This window comes from Macaca nemestrina, chromosome 8 (assembly GCF_043159975.1).
Source record: "Macaca nemestrina isolate mMacNem1 chromosome 8, mMacNem.hap1, whole genome shotgun sequence".
Classification (NCBI taxonomy): domain Eukaryota; kingdom Metazoa; phylum Chordata; class Mammalia; order Primates; family Cercopithecidae; genus Macaca; species Macaca nemestrina.
This window is the reverse complement of record NC_092132.1, coordinates 135076352-135093091: the sequence shown is the minus strand read 5'-3', so window position 1 is coordinate 135093091 and position 16740 is coordinate 135076352. Positions and strand designations below refer to the sequence as shown.

General features: G+C 44.7%; 1 protein-coding gene and 2 pseudogenes across 23 annotated transcripts in view; all 3 read right to left on the bottom strand.

The window, feature by feature from the left end:
• The window catches only part of LOC105482127 (chondroitin sulfate N-acetylgalactosaminyltransferase 1), a 364090-nt gene that overhangs the window by 88191 nt on the left and 259159 nt on the right, over nt 1–16740 (bottom strand). For 21 of the 23 annotated variants that reach the window (XM_071068538.1, XM_071068545.1, XM_071068542.1 and 18 more), the window contains one exon: nt 15716–16645. The exons of the other annotated variants lie outside the window; for them this stretch is intronic. In XM_071068538.1, the coding sequence (XP_070924639.1) occupies nt 15716–16349 (634 nt within the window). In that variant the 5' untranslated portion in view covers nt 16350–16645. The remainder of the gene's footprint in view (nt 1–15715; nt 16646–16740) is intronic. 23 annotated transcript variants of the gene reach the window in all.
• LOC139355788 (splicing factor, proline- and glutamine-rich pseudogene) lies at nt 3980–4934 on the bottom strand (annotated as a pseudogene).
• On the bottom strand, nt 4695–15568 carry LOC139355787 (splicing factor, proline- and glutamine-rich-like; annotated as a pseudogene).

Below are 16740 nucleotides of genomic sequence, written 5' to 3'. Positions count from 1 at the left end.
AAACCTCATCAGGGCCATCCATATGTTCCCTTTCTTTAGGTAAATCAGATTGATTCTGAGTTATGGTGCAGAGAAAGAAACACTGGAAGCTTCTGACAGTGAAATTTACAATGCCAGGAAATACAGGGAGGCAGTCCTCTATTTACAAATGGGTCCTGTTCCAATGTTCATTTGTAAGTTACTCAGAAAGCACAGAAACAATACTGTCTGTTGTGGTGAAGTCCAGCCCATAAAAACCTGTTTAACCCATTGTATGCCTGCAGTACGGCATTTATAGGGCTATATACATTGACCCAGGGATGTAACTGTGAAATCCATTCACAGTTCTCACTTTGAAAGTCAGGGATCCCGCAGGGATCAATGAGAGAGGTACTATCCCTCCCCACATGACAGGGAGGAGGCTGGAGAGGAGGGAGCTCTAAGTCACTACTACTGGGTCCTTAGGGCACAAGCTCCAGATGGCAAGGATGGGTGCAGAGAAACAAAGGAAGCAGAAGCTACTGACTGGCAGAGGAAGTATGCCAGAGAAAGGAACACGACAAGATTCGGAAGAGATTGTGTAGCCTCCTCAGGGTTTAAAGTCTTGGCTTTATTTCTGAACCAAGGGTTTGTATGAGGTGATAATAAAGAGAACAGCAGGGGACACTTCAGCCAGCACTATCTCCAGGCCTGCAGGAGGAAGCGAAATATAGGGAAAAGGTGGACAGTTTTGGAGGGAACAAGTTATTGCCTTTGCCTCTCCAACCAATATCCATTTTAACTCCCCTACTCCAGCTACCATAGGACTTGTGTCAAAACTGGAATGGGTTAAAAGGGCTTCTAGATTGACTAAAGTGAAAGGAAGAAAGAATGGAAAATAATGACCCCATATTCTGGCAATGAGGAAGAGGGGGCTGACTCAACACCACCAATTTGGAGTAATTTTCTTGTTAATACAAATTTCCACAGTAAGAATAGCTTTACTTTTTAAGATAATATGGCATTTGAGAGAAGAAATTCAAGGGCCCAACACTACGTGTAACATTAAAACTCAAAGAATATGAATCTGGTGCAAGATAGGGTTTTTAAAAAGAAAGCCATTTCTTTAAATCATCACCATAGAACACAGATCAGATCATGGGATCTGAGGCTTTCATTCAAAAGTAAATCTTGTAATAATGGACTTCCAGATTTGGGGTGTTACCACAACATTCCCACTCATGAGTAAAAACAACACACTTCAGTTCTTTTAAGCTGTGGTACTCTGCATGATAGTTGGACCTAGGTCGTGAGGTTGTGGGAAGATGTTATTGATTTGTAGAGCAGTGTAAGTAGACAAACTAATCAATAGGTTTTAAAGTATGATTTTATAAAGGAGTTTCAGACTCTGTTTCTGCTTCAAGATATAACGAGCTGAAAGATACATCCCTTATCATGAAAAAGAACCACATAACCTTCAAATGCAAGACTTTTTTAGAACTTAGTAGAGAGCTGAAGTCACAGAGCAAACAGCTGGCTCAAAATCTGAGAAGTCACAGGTGCTGGCAGGGAGAAAAGAGATATGAGCCCTTGCTTAGTGGGGCAGATGCACTTGGCTAATGGTAAAAAGAAATCAATGACATAAGCAAGGCTCAGTGCAGTTGAGTAGGGCAGTGAAGCCCTTTGTGGTACCAAAAAGTGGAGCTTCCTTTTGCAGGCTTTTTCTCCAGGAACCCCATTGGGTGTTCATAAAAATGATCAGAAAGAACTTTAGGACACCGACCATGCCGTGCAGCAGGCAGGAGGGGACAGCAGCTCCCTGGGAGGGGCAAAACACTCTTCCTGGACCCTCCCCATCCTGCCTCCCCTCTATGGAGCAAAAACCTTATTGGTGGGGAAAGATGAACAAATATTCTCACCTTAGCGAATTGGTGAAAACTAAGTGCAGCTGAGGAAGGCAGAGGTAGGAGAGGAACATACCCTAAGACCCAGTGACATGGTACCTGCCTAGGACTGAGATTTTATCAGACAAATCAGAGACAACCCCACTTCCCTCCTGCCCTGCACAGACAGTTAAGCTGGCAAGCTGTGAATAACAAGAAACAGCAGAATATTGCTGGGATTGGGAGAGGAGAGAAGTACAGAGACCTTCTCTGAAGTGCAGAGCAATGAGTAGACCTCAATTGTAGGGGTGAACAGACAGTACTCAGGCAAAACAACCTCTATCCTAAACACAAGGTATCTCAAAAGGGATTTAAAGTCTGTGGTAACTATAGCAACAACAAACCTCAAACCCAGCCCAGCTCCTACTCATCCCCTACCTCTCCCCACCATATCAAGACACAAAGCAATCATCAGAACCAGACTCAGGTATGATACAGATGCTGGAGCTATCTGACAGAGAATTTAAAACAAACATGAATAATCTGTTAAAGGCTCTAACGGAAAAGTGGACAAAAAGTATATGGGTCACTTCTGCATAGGGATGGAAATAAGAATCACATGGAAATGCTAGAAAAAAAATACAGTAAGAGCAACCTATAGAAATCTTTTAATGGAGCCGGGTACGGTGGCCCACACCTGTAATCCAAGCACTTTGGGAAGCTGGGGTGCGCAGATCACTTGAGGTCAGGAGTTTGAGACTGGCCTGGTCAACATGGTGAAACCTTGCCTCCACCAAAAATACAAAGATTAGCCAGGCAGGGTGGCACACACCTGTAACCCCTGCTACTGGAGAGGCTGAGTCAGGAGAATTGCTTGAACCTGGGAGGCAGAGACTACAGCGAGCAGAGATCATGCCATTGTACTCCAGCCTGGGGAACAGAGCAAGACTCGGTCTCAAAAACGAACACAAACAAACAAAAATAACCATTTAATGGGTTCATTAGCAGAGATGTCTCTGCTAAGGAAACAACAGTTAACTTGAGGTGGGTCAATTAAAATTACCCAACTTAAACAAGGAGAAAAAAGGTGCAAATAGAGAAACAGAACACCTGAGAGCTATGAGACAATGCTAAGCACTATGACACACACATAGCTGGAATTCCAAAAGAAGACAGAAGGAACAAGGCAAAGAAATATTTGAAGAATTACCAGCTCAGAATTTCCCCAAATGAATGAAAGACACTATACCATAGATCTAAGAAACTTGCAGACTATAGATCTAAGAAATTCAGTACGAGACATACAAAACAAAACAAAGCCTAGGCATAATTTAGTTAATCATATTGCACCAACGTTATTTTCCTAGTTTTGATCATTTGTACCACGATTATGTAAAATGTTGGCATTAGAAGCAGCTGGATGAAAGGTATACTGGAACTTTCTGTGCTATTTTTGCTTTTCTTCTATAATTCTAAAATTATTACAAAATAAAACGTCCTTAAGTGACTTTAGTGTTAGGAACTACATTGAGAATGTACTAGTGATGCCTAGGACAGAAGAAGAAAACTTTCTACAGAAATTACTCTCCACACTCACTTATTCTCAACTTCTTGCATTTGCGTTCTTCCGTTTGAATTTTAAATTGGCTTTGAGGTTTATCCGAGGAGCCCAGGTACTATTTATAGTATCACTTCTATAGAAGCTAGCCTCCAATCCAAACAATTTACAATGAAATTACAAGATGAGACAAATTTTTAAGGAGTACTGTATTTATCTGGGATTTTATGTAAACATTTTAATAACCATTTTTCTATTTATTTGAAGCACAGGAAAAAAAACTGGCACACTTTGGAAATTTAGTGGCACAAGGTACACTGCCATAACTTGAAGGACATTATAGAGTCAAAAAGAAAAAAAAAGGAAATAAAAAAGAATAAAGGAAATAAAACAAAAAAAATTATCCTGTTTCCAACACTGCATAATTTTACCTGCCCAAACAGACCATTTACAAATATTAGGCCAATAAACTGCTAACATCCATAAAAAAGTAGCTTTCTTACTAAAATGCAAGAATTTAAAAGATTCATATCTAAACAAAAGACAAAAACAAACTGGAATGAAAGCCTAGATACCACATCTAAATTCGGGTTTCGTTTGGGCCTTTGTACTCTTCTCTCCCTCTACCATATCCTGCTGGAGTTCTAGACCCATTCCTCTAGGACCCTGTCCACCCACAGGCCCCGCAACTCTCTGTCCAAAGAGCTCAGTAGGCATGTCACTTCCCATCATGGGACCACTCATGGTTGCTGGTAGAACTCCAGGATTAGCTTCATAACCTATGCCACCATGACCACCTAGAGATGGAAATTTCTGGCCTCCTGAACCACAGGGATCTCCCATGTTCAATGCTCCTCTGCCACCTTTTCTCAAGTCTCTTTCTCTTGGATCTACGTAGCCCATTCGGCTGTAACTTTCCTCTTTGGCACCTCATTTGTTCTTCCATCTCACGTGGATGATCAACATCTCTTCCTCTCATCTACATCGTTCCTCCTCTTGCCTCAGTTGCATTTCTTTACATTTCTGTATTTCTTGATTGTTAAGTTATTCCATGTGGTTTAATTTTTTCTTTCATCTCATGAGATCTTGGAGCAAAAGTTTGCCTGATATTCACGATAGCCATTTTCCATTTCACTTTCCAATTTGTCTTTTGCATCCTTCATGTGTTTTTCAACTTGTTCCCTTTGCTGTTTTTCCATTTCATCCAAGGACTTCCATCTCTGAGAGTATTCATACTCAAATGTGCCATGCTGGGCAAAATGAGGAGGGGTTTCTCTCTCTTTTTGATGCACTGGATTCTTCTATGCAAGTTTTTCAGGAAGACCATCTTAATCGTCTAGTTCTTTCAGTGGTTCCACAATGACTGGGGAGGAGTTTCTGTCAGCAAGAAGACACCTTCACGGCATCATTTAAATGCCTTTCTTGCTGCTGGTTTAGAAGCAAATTCAAGGCTGGGCGTGGTGGCTCACGCCTGTAACCCGAGCACTTTGCCAGGCTGAGGCAGGTGGATCACGAGGTCTGGAGATTGAGACCATCCTGGCTAAGATGGCGAAACCCCGTCTCTACTAATTACAAAAAATTAGCGGTTCGTGGTGGCACGTGCCTGTAGTCCCAGCTACTCAGGAGGCTGAGGCAAGAGAATAGCTTGAACTCAGGAGGCAAAGGTTGCAGTGAGCCGAGATCACGCCACTGCACTCCAGCCTGGGCAACACAGTGAAACTCTGTCTCAAAAAAATAAAAAATAAAAAAAAGAAGCAGCAAATTCAACAATGCCTTTCCCTGTAGAACTTCCACGATCATCCACAATTACAACAGCCCTTTCAATAGGACCACACTGGCTAAAGCCTTCTTCCAACAGTTCATTGGAAACATAAGGTGAAAGATTAGGAACAGAAAAGGCAGCAGCATGTGTGGCAAAGAGAACTCGAAGTTGTCTACCTCTGGTGGGTACATCATCAACTTCAACTTTGACAATTTCAGCCAAAGCTCTGGATTCAAGCTTAATAAACCCAGATTCTTTGCCTCTGTTGACAAAAACTTCTCCTGGTTCTCCCTATTTAGCAAATAGTCTTTTGAATTCGTCCTCTGTGATATCAGCAGGTAGATTCCCAACAAACAACAGACATCGCTGTGTATACGTTTTCTCTCCAGGCTTCCTCAAGACAGCCAAGTTTGCTGTAAACCCCTCCAACGCCTGAGATCATCTTCTCGAGTACCTGCTGGTGCTGGCGGCCCCCGCAGGGCTCCCCCGCGGCTTCGATGCGAGCCTTGGGGTGGCCACCAGGAGTGCTTAGGCCCAGACCACCACCTGGCTGTGGCCCGCCAGACATTTTGCCACCCTTGGGACCGCCCAGGCCTGGGCTCTGCTTAGGCCCCCCGACCCGGGGGCCTCCGGCCTGAGGAGAAGTGGTGGGGATCCGGCTGGGTGGCGGCGCCTAGTGGGCGGCTGAAGTGAGGTGACTGTGGGCAGCGGGGTCTGGCCTGGCCCAAACCCTGGTGCGGCCCCATAGTTTAGGGAGTGGTGGGCGGGGCCGAGCTGGAAACTAGTGGCTACTCGGGGAGCAGGGCGGGTTCCTGAGCAACCACCCAGGCTTGGAAGAGTCCTGGGGCCGGCGCGCTGCTGCGGCTGTGGATACGGTGATAACTGCTGTCGCGGTGGCTGCTGCTGTTGCTGCTGGTGTGGAGGCAGTGGCGGGATTGGAGGCGTGGGGCGGCTCTGCCCCGGCCGGGACCCATGGGGCCACGGTTCTGATGGAGGCCCCGGGCCGGGCGGCAGGAACGGAAATCATGGAGGCCGCCACGGCCGTGACTCCGGAGCCTATTCCAAGACACGCCTGTAGTCAAGGGGCGGTCGAGGCAGAAGCGAGGAAGACGCTCAGGAAATGAGGAGGCCACCTTGCTTTGTACAAAATGGCGGATGACACAGGCCTAAACTTTTCTCCCAAAAGGTTTTGAAAAAATTCAGATATACTGATTTATTTCACAGGAGTATGGGGGCCGATTGCTGAAGGAGACTTGGATACTGCGCTCAAGGAATGAACTGCCTAGAAAGGGCAGTAAGAGTCAGGAGACTAGGCTCTTCCACTGACCAGCAGCAGCAGGACCCTGAGGAGCTATATTTCTTGAAATCTTACTTAGCTCAGCTCAAACCTGGGATAATATGAAATGCAAAGGTTGCTGTGAAGGCCGTGCAATTATCGAACAGAAAAACTTACTTTTTACAACTACTGCTGATAGAAATTATCAGTGAAGACTGGGTAAGTCCGAGTGAAGAGCTCTAAGACTAGATAGAGAAATGAGAAGTGCCTGCAAGCACAATGTGCTATCTTGAGAAGAATGAGAGGGGACTCCCAGTTGGAAGCATCCAAAAAGACTTCACAGGAAAACAGAATATATAACATTGGACACACACAAGTTGGGAGCAGAGCTTTGTCCATGAAGGATTCTGCAGAGTAGGAATGTCAGGGCACGCACAAGAATAATCATTCAGCAGCAGGTGGAGAAGGTTAGGAAGGTGCAGTAGGAAATGAAGTTGAAAAAGTACATTAGGTCCATCCAGATCGTGGAGTCTTCCAAGACTGCCTACACTGTGGATTTATATAAAATCCAAACTTACATAAAGTATTATATTTTGGAGAATATCACAGAACTGTAAACCCTGTCTCTTTGCTTAAGGAACGGACAAGCAAGCCAACCCACTCTGTAACCTTAATCAACTGGGTGTTTTGAGTTCAATATTTTCTCCTGACTCTTTCACATTTGCCCATAATGTTGTAATGACTCTGAAACAAGCACAGCGTTGTAAGAAACTTAAGATGAGGCAAAACAAACAAACAAACCAAAAAACTAAAAAATAAAATGGACGCAGTGTCTGAGGAGTTGAAATAATGCTTTTCCTGCTAAAGGCTCCTGGACATCACATGTTCGTCCCCTGATTAAGTTAATAAATTCGTCTTCAGCATCTTCTCCCTGTGCCTCTTTCTGCTGTTTCCTCCAAGACTGCATGCTTTTCCTTTTCTTCCCACCAAAACTTCTTCCCAAGAAAGTTGTATACAACTCACCAGTGTGGGACCTCTCCCCAAGGTGTTTGCACGTGCTGGTTGTGTTTTTACAGGATTTCCCTACATCATGCTGATACCAGAGAAGAGTGTATTTGTTCAGAGACCTTCAGAGCATAAGAGATGGCACAGTGGGGGCTGAGATCTAAGGCGGAGAGCAGAGACAGCTTTCCAGTCTTGGTCCTGTCACTGAGCAGGGGAACCACAGAAATGTTAGTTAACTGATTTGAACTTCCTGTTACACATAGATAAAGTGGAGATAATGCGAGGGTCCACCTCACTGGTAGAAGAGGGGATTAAATCTGATAGTGCTAGTGAAATGTTGGAAATAAGGCTTGATACACAGACACAAGATCAGCTGCATCAACCTCAGCAATCCCCACTGACCGCCGGGATCTCCAGGATGCTGCATTTCCTTGGGCACCAGGTAACCACAGCAAACGGGAGGAGGCAAGGGGCTCTTTGGAACCCAGAAGCTGAGCTCACTGCCTCTCCTAGGAAGGAAGAACTTTTAAACTATAATGGCTCTCCAGATCTAGAGGATTCCACAGCACTCGTGAGGTACATTCCCCAGTGACTCTGGGTCCTGCTTGCTGGTCATGCTGATCTCATTCCAAACCCTACACCAGAATCCTATTCCTCAATCAGTCTACTTTCTGGCACCCTGCCCTCTGCTGCCCTTCTCACTGCCTCACCGGTAAAGCCCTTTCATCCTTCAAGACCAACACAGGTCCCGCCTCCCCCAACATCTTCCCTGACCAGGTAGTGAGCATCCGGCCACCAATTCTGAAGCTCCCTGCGCCAAGGGTCAATTTCCTCCACTGAATCCTGGATCATTCTGTGAAAGGAAAATAAATCCTCGGGCCCCCAAATCACTAAGCTAAAGAGAAAAGTCAAGCTGTGAACTACTCAGGGCCAGCCTACCTCCCAATCTATTCAAAGTCACCCCTCTGCTCCCTGAGATAAATGCATATCCGATTGCCTACTTTGGAGAGGCTAATCAGAAACCCAAAAGAATACAACCATTTATCTCTTACATATGTAAGACCTGGAAGGCCCCTCCCCGCTTTGAGTCTTACCACCTTTGCTTTGAGTTGTCCTGTCTTTCCAGATCGAACTAATGTTCATCCTACATATGTTGATTGATGTCTCATGTCTCCCTAAAATGTATAAAACCAAACCGTGCCCTGACCACCTTGGGCGCATGTCATGAGAACCTCCTCAGGCTGTGTCAACGGGCGCACATCCACAACCGTGGCAAAATCAACTTTCTGAATTAACTGAGACCTGTCTCAGAACTGATGGTTCACAATTCAGAGTTCTGTCTCCTCCCTGAGGCAGGTTACCAGGTCTTTCAAGCATGAGACCTGGCTTTCTCCTCCTTTTCTAGCCCCAAACACGCATGTTGATTAAGCCTCGGTGAAAAACCACATCCACAACCGTAACTGAGGAAAAACTTGGATGCTGATTAAAAAAATTCCATCCTTTCCCAACAATGCCTCCTACCCAACACAGGTGAGATGGGAGAAGATGAGCAGCAGTGCCTGCCATACTAATGGGACTGCATCATTCATGTGCAGGTGGCTCTTTGCCTGCCCATCTGCCCTCCTAAGCCTGCACCAGCTTCAACTCACACAGAACACACGTCCTTCCAATTTGTGTACAACCCAGCCAGAACTCCTCTTTCCCCTAAGCCTTTCCTGACCACTCCAGATAAACTCAAGTTCCTTCATCTTTGACCTCCCATAACATCACAAATTGTCTCTCATAATATATTCTTAATAGGAAACATAAGCCAGGAAGAATAGTGATATCTCCATTAAACAAACAAAAAGGGCCAGATGCAGTGGCTCATGCCTGTAATCTCAATGCTTTGGGATGCCAAGGCGGGAGGATCACTCGAGGCCAGGAGCTCAAGACCAGCCTGGGAAATACTGTGAGACCCCATCACTATGAAGATGTTTAAAAAATTAGTTGGGCATGGTGGTGTACACCTGTAGCTCAGCTGCTCCAAAGGCCAAGGTGAGGGAATCACCTGAGCCCAGGAAATTGAGGCTGCAATGAGCAATGATTGTGCCACTGCACACCAGCCTGAGCAACAGAGTGAGACCCTGTCTCAAAAACAAACAAACAAAGCAGAATTAAAAACCCCCAAATCCTCTGACTCACCCATCTCTTCTAGGAAGCCTGTCCTATATTCTGGGCTTGGGTAGATGCCCCTTCATTATAGTCACAAAATCTCCAAGACATACCTCTATCATAGCATTTACCATATGGTGTCATAAGTGTCTGCATCTACCACCAGACTGCAAAATTCTTGAAATAAGGACTGGGCCTGATTCAGCTTTGTGTGTTTGGGGCCTAACACAGTTCTTGGAACATAGTGAGCACTCACATAATGTATGGTGAATAAGTGCAACCTTCCGGGCAAAAATAAATAAATAATAAAAACAAACAAATAATGAATGTTTTTTCCCTGGGAACTAAATTGTTTTGAATAGGGATAATACAGTTAACAGCAAAATCACCACAACGCAAGGCCAGATTTGCCAGTTTCTGCAGTTGCAACAAAATGCTCTGTGCATAGGCTCCATCTTCCCCAGTCCATGGTCAACAGAGCTGGTCCTCAGCAAAGGTATCAGGAATGTACTGTTAGACTCATAATTCCATATTCCTTTTCCTTGACCTCTTCCTTCTGTCCCCTCCACCTTGGAGGTAGGACCAGCTATACAGTTTACAGGGCCCAGTGCAAAATGAAAATGTGGGGCCCCTTAAACACAATTAACAATGTCAATTCTGAGACAGATGAACATTAATTCTAGCATGGGGCTCTTTGGGTTGCAGGATCCTGATGGGAGGCCTGGGAGCTGGATTCCTGGCAGTTGCTAGAAATCCAAGACTGGGCTACTCTTTTCTCACCATCACCACAAGGAGGGATTCATTCTACAAAGTACAGCCTCAAGCCATGTACATGCATTTAAGTCTCTTATCTCTAATTTTAGAATGAAAAGCATTTATCCTTCCTTATAGGGACTTAAAGCATCAGCAAACGCATGGAGATATTTGAAAGCAGTAAAAGGATAAAGGGGCCTGGTGAGAGAGGAACCTCATATCACACAGGCCTACTCCACAATGGAGAATAAACCACTGGGTTGTTCCAGAACACAGTGAAATGACAGTGAGGAGGACCCTGGTTCTGCCACCCCGGCTTCCCTGGGGATGCTGGCTCAGAGTTCCCATGCCTAACTCAGACCCTGATGTCCTTTTACTGTCCTGCCTGTGAGCCTCCTCCCACTATACCGCAAATGCAAGTGAGACCCACCACTATGGAGAATCCCCACTTTTCCTTATTTCTGCACCAAGATGTCCAGATACCTCTCGAATGTCCAGAATGCACCTGGAAGGCTGTCTTATGATATGCACTGCGAGTCACAAAGTTGCTATCACTGAAATGGCACACTGACATAAGGACCCACTTCCTGTCTGCTAACATCCCCAGCACATTGCTCACCAAGCACGCAGGACCTGAAATTCTATTTGACTCATCCAGAGAAGCTTTAGCCAAGTGGTCACAGAGCGTTCCTTAGAGAGTACTTAGTGATACACTGCAACAATTGAAGTAAAAACTCACTATCCCCGTGAGGTGTTTGTTGTAGAGTATCAGGAGGTTGGCATTGACTGTACAGCCTGCTAATAAGTGTTTATAGCTATCTGTCTGTGTCTTTGCTTTAAAACATATCTCAGGGTGCCCTCTTAGTCCATTGTGTGCTGCTACAACAAACAACCTGAGGCTAGGTTATTTACAAAGAACAGAAATTTATTTTCTCACAGTTACGGAGGCCGGGAAGTCCAAGATCAAGGCACAGGCAGGCTCAGTTGTCTGGTAAGGGCTGTAACCTCCAGAGGAGAGGAATGAAGTGTCCTCCCAGGATAAAAAGGCATAAGGGCAGAGGCTGGGCGCAATGGCTCACACCTGTAATCCCAGCACTTTGGGAGGCTGAGACAGGCTGATCACTTGAGATCAGGAGTTTGAGATCAGCCTGGCCGACATGGTGAAAGCCCATCTCTACTAAAAATACAAAAATTAGCCAGGCAAAATGGTGTGAGCCTGTAGTCCCACCTGCTCAGGAGACTGAGGCAGGAGAATCCCCTGAACCTGGGAGATGGAGGTTGCAGTGAGCTGAGATTGAATCAACCTGGGCCACAGAGTGAGACTCCGTCTCAAAAAAAAAAAAAAAAAAAAAAAAAGAGTAAGGGCAAGCTACCAAATGCTACATAGAACCTCTTTTACTCTTTTACATAGGCCTTAATTCCTTATATATATGAGAGAGGAGCCCTCATGGCCTAATAATCATCTTTTAAAGGCCCCAACACTTAATGCTATCACATTGGCAACATCTGAATTTTGGAGGGGACACATTCAAAGCATAGCACCCCCAAAGCCTTCACTTTCGTGTGGAACACAGCTTAGGTTCCATCTCATCTCATAATCAATCCTTTTGCATCTAGCCCACTCTCACCACACTACTAACCCTGCAGAGGCTGGAGGAGGATGAGCCACACAGGCTGGTGACAGAAGAGCAAACCCATGGAGATGGTAGACACAAATGCCTCACTTAAGAGTCACATTATCAGATGTTTGGATTGTGAAAGAGCGTTTGGAAAGCTAATTCGTTTGACGGGATGATGTCAAACTTAGGTTCAAGGGATCTATTTAAAAACAGGAAATCAGAGCCAAAATATGTGCCACTTAGATCTCAGGATTAGTTTGTATATCCTATACTGAAGGAATAACTAAACCACAAACAGAAAAAGGGATTTTCTGTCTACTTGAGATAAACAGTGGAGCACAGGAATTGATCCCATCTCTACTCTCACTTCTCTACCCAGATGGTTGTAAAAAATTAGTGCGCTTATGTAAGAATCCAACACAAAAATCAGTGCCAATGGAACATCTGGGGAAAGGGAAAAAAGAGACAAAAATCACTTCCTCTGTGTTTTGAGGATAGATAATAATGAAATAAATATAGATAAATTAGACATCTGTATGTTATTTTCCCTCTGTAAGCTTCACAGAACTGTAGAAAGTGGCCACAGAGAGACCAGACCTTATAAGTAACGTATCTGATTCCTTCCTTTTATAGAGGAGGATACCAAAGGGAAGGTGGCTTGTCCTGCCTGGATCACCCGGCAGGCTGGATGGCAGAGTATCTCTGAGAGATGGTGGTTTGGCAAAGCTATGGAGAAAAGCTTTGTATTTTGCAGGCAAGAGAGACCAGAACGCTGGGCTGGGTAGGGCCACAGAGGACATATATGTTAAGTCTCTTGTTGACAGATTAGGAAACTGAGTCTCAAGGAGCTTAAGGGTCTTGGTCAAAATCATAGCTTCCCAAGCTTGCATCATCATGCCATTTCTCTCACAATTAGCCTTAAGTTTTATATAACTAGGATCGTCTGCAAGCATGCCTTGGACTTTTCTTGTTATTTTTTAAATACAAAGAATCCCCATCTTTGTCATACTACTTCAGGGTTCAGCAAATTTGTTCTTCGTTTGGAACTCTCAAAGTGTGGAGAACTCCTGTTTCTAACCAAGTTTTCCCATGAACTTTTGAGAAATCGCTTCGACTTTGGATTACTGAAACCCAAAACCTCAAATCACTCTAAGGTTAGGAACCCAAAGAAGTTATTTTAAAGATAAATTTCACCCTTATAAAGTCCTGTCACTTGCTGTAGCTCATTACAGAAGACAAATCTCAAACAAGACCTTTCCATTCCCTTCTTTCTCCTTAACTAGGTATGGATCAAAGAACTGTGAACCAGGATTGAAAAGGTCCCCAAATGTAATTCAGTCCGATCACCTCTCTGAAGTTGGATCATCATTTATAACCTCCTGGCCAACTGGTCACCCAGTTGATGATAGAATTCTTGTAGTGCCAGGAGTCCCACTTTGTTCTGAAACATCACTATTCTCAAAGCTACTCCTTATACTGCATTTAATTGTATCACCCCTGCAGCTTCCTCTGACCTGTAGAATCTTTCACAAGGCCCTGCTTCCTGTGACTATAAAAGATTGCCTCCACAATCTTGTGTTATTGATAACATTTTTCAAAATGAAATAAACTCCTTATGATAGTGCAATCTCTATAAATATATTGCAAGTGTTTGCTTTTATTTACTCATCAGACAAAAACAGTTGACTAGACTTTCACCAAATGTGGAAGATACATATGGATTGATCTGCCTTGAAAAAGCTGAGAGCTGCCCATGAAATCAACATTGAGTAACTATGATGTCACTGTCTCTAAAAGAAGGTCAGCCAAGCCTAAGAGCAAATATACTCAGGGGCAAGAGGCTGGCGTCACTGCTGATTGAGAAAGATAGGCCTTATGTTTTAAACTACTGTGCATAGAATAGCAGATAGATTTCAAATACGAATGCAGATTGAACATCACAAGGTCACACATTCCAAATTGCAGACGCTGATTTGCAATCAAGTTCTTTTGAAATTGCTCTGTATAGGGGCAGTTCTATGTAGCACACCCCAGGGAGAGTGACAACCAGGATTTATTTTTAATGATGTTTAATGATTTTCCCTGGGGGTTGGCTAGTAAACTAATACATGCGGAAATGCTTTATAAAGTACTATAAAATGTGATGTTGCACCATCATCATTCTATTTTGAACTCTTACTGTGTGCTTACCATGTGGTCATACTGTCAACTGTCCTGAACATTCTAGACATTTTTACTGTTTCATATAAATGAGATGTGTTTTGTTGTTTTTTTTTTTTTTTTTATCTCACACCAAAGACGATCTTGTAAAAGATTTCTTTACCTGGCTCTAGGCAAATAAAAACTGATGATACGCTAAAATTGCAACAATTTATGGTTCACATATCAGGTCTAAAAAAGCATAAAAGAAGAAAGTATCCAAAGAACACAGGCAGAAACAGCAGCAGGAGGGTTTTTGATTGGAAGAAAGAGTCAGTTTTGCCTGTAGGCCCGTGAGACAGTGGTTGTATAACCAAAGTAGGGAGTAGGGTTAGGTGGACACAGCTGTATTTCTGGGCAAGATGAATTATATTCTATTCAGAAATGGGGAAAGACTAGATGCCCTTGAATCTACTTCTTTTCCCAAATTATTTGTTGATTTTTGAACCAGTAACAATAGATAAGAAGACATCAACTTTCAAGAAACTGGACAAGGCTGTCTTCTAAAATTAGACACAAACACAAATTAACACTAGGCTGTCCTACACCCGTGTAAAAAAGATGAGCCATCATCTCACTAGTTTCCATGTGCTTTGACAATCTGTACATAGATATAACGTAGAGGTTAAGGAGACAGACTCTGAAGTTAAGACTTCCAGGGTTCAAATCCTGGTTCTGTCACTTGTTAGCTGAGCAACTTTAGGTATTTAATTAATTAAACTACACCTCCATTTCCTCATTCCTTAATGGGGTCGTTACAAGGGAAAAGAATAAATGTGGTTGGCACAGGCCGGGCGCGGTGGCGCAAACTTGTAATCCTAGCACTTTGGGAGGCTGAGACGGGCGGATCACGAGGTCAGGAGATCGAGACCATCCTGGCTAACACGGTGAAACCCCGTCTCTACTAAAAAATACAAAAAACTAGCCGGGCGTGGTGGCGGGCGCCTGTAGTCCCAGCTACTAGGGAGGCTGAGGCAGGAGAATGGCGTGAACCCAGGAGGCAGAGCTTGCAGTGAGCTGAGATCCGGCCACTGCACTCCAGCCCGGGCAAGACAGCGAGACTCCGTCTCAAAAACAAAACAAAACAAAACAAAACAAAAAAACAAAAAACAAAAAAAGTGTGGCTGGCACAATGTCCGTGCAATAACATGTGCTTGTTATTATTCTGTTCATGGGTTTGCTAACCAAGTCCAGTTACTAGAAGTGCCTGTGAGAAGGGCTAAAATAAAAATGCCGTCATATTTTATTTGGGTTTCAAAGTTTTATGTTTATCTATTTTAAAAATGAAAGCAAGAAGTTCTACCTTCTTCTGCCAAGGAACAATGAAACTGTCCACTCAATGACTGTGGTTTCCATGAGAAAGTAAGTGGAAACAGATGTTTCTGAAAAATATAAAGCCATGCCGTACCTTTTGGTGTCACACACATAAAACTTTCCACCAGCCATCCCAGAGCCAGCTGCCAGCCTCCTGCAGCTGGAACCTGCCTGGGTGCCAGGACTCCCCAATTCGTTTTCTTCTCCTTTCCCCCCAGTTCACAAAATGCTAACCTTCTATGAAATCAGAGGCTGTGTAAGGACGGTGGTTGGGGCTGTTCTCTGCAGGATTGTTCAGGGTCTCCAAGGCCGATTCAATGGCTTCCACCAACTCATCCCGCTTGTCCTTCCTCACGGGCTTCTCCTCGGGGTGGCGGGTAAGGCCAGTCTCCAGCTGGTATACCTTCTGTAGAGTAAAGCTATCAAAAGGCACTGCTGCATACTCCGTGGCCAGTTTGACACCAGCGTGCACCTCTGCCTTGTCCACCTGTGAGTGCAGGAAGGCCAGGAGGTCGGCCTGGGTTTTCTCTGGGGGGCTCCTGTCCGGCCCCAGGCCAGCAGCATCACTGGCTTGGTACTGCCCGTTCCTGAGCTGCTCACTCCTCTCCTGCAGCTCCTCCTTGAGCTGCGCGATCTGCCGCTTCAGGCTGCTTACGTAGTTGCGGTGCTGCTCCTCCCACTCCTGCAGGATGGCCTGGTACCCCTCCTTCCCCGTGGGGCTGTTGGCCCTGGGCAGTGCCAGCTGCTCGTCGTCACCTTTTGGGGTGCAGGCCAACATGTACAGGACAGAGATGGCACAGCAGAGGAGCACCAGCAAAACCACCACCCGGGAAATCCACGCAAGCAGCCCCCGGCGAACCATCATCATTCAGGAATCAGCCATGCGTCCAGAACCGGTGGCATCCCTGGAAGCCAAGGTCCCCACGGAAGGGCTTCCCTGGGCTAGACCACAGGAAGCATGCTTTTGGGGCCCCCGGAGCTGCTTGCATCCATTTCCTTCTAGAATGAGTTCTGCCTCTTGGAATTAACCACCACACAGAGCAGCTTCTCTACTTTTAAAGGATTATCTTCCAGGCAGAAGCAATGACTTAAGTGAAATCTCCAAGTTTTCACCTTCATTCCCATCATAGCCTTCCTGATGTGCAGCCAACAGCAAGAGGGGACCTGGGAAGAAACACAAATGACAGCAACACTTAATCAAGACAACGACTCCATCATGCTCCCTATGGCAATCAATATCCAACAGATCTCCTGTGAGA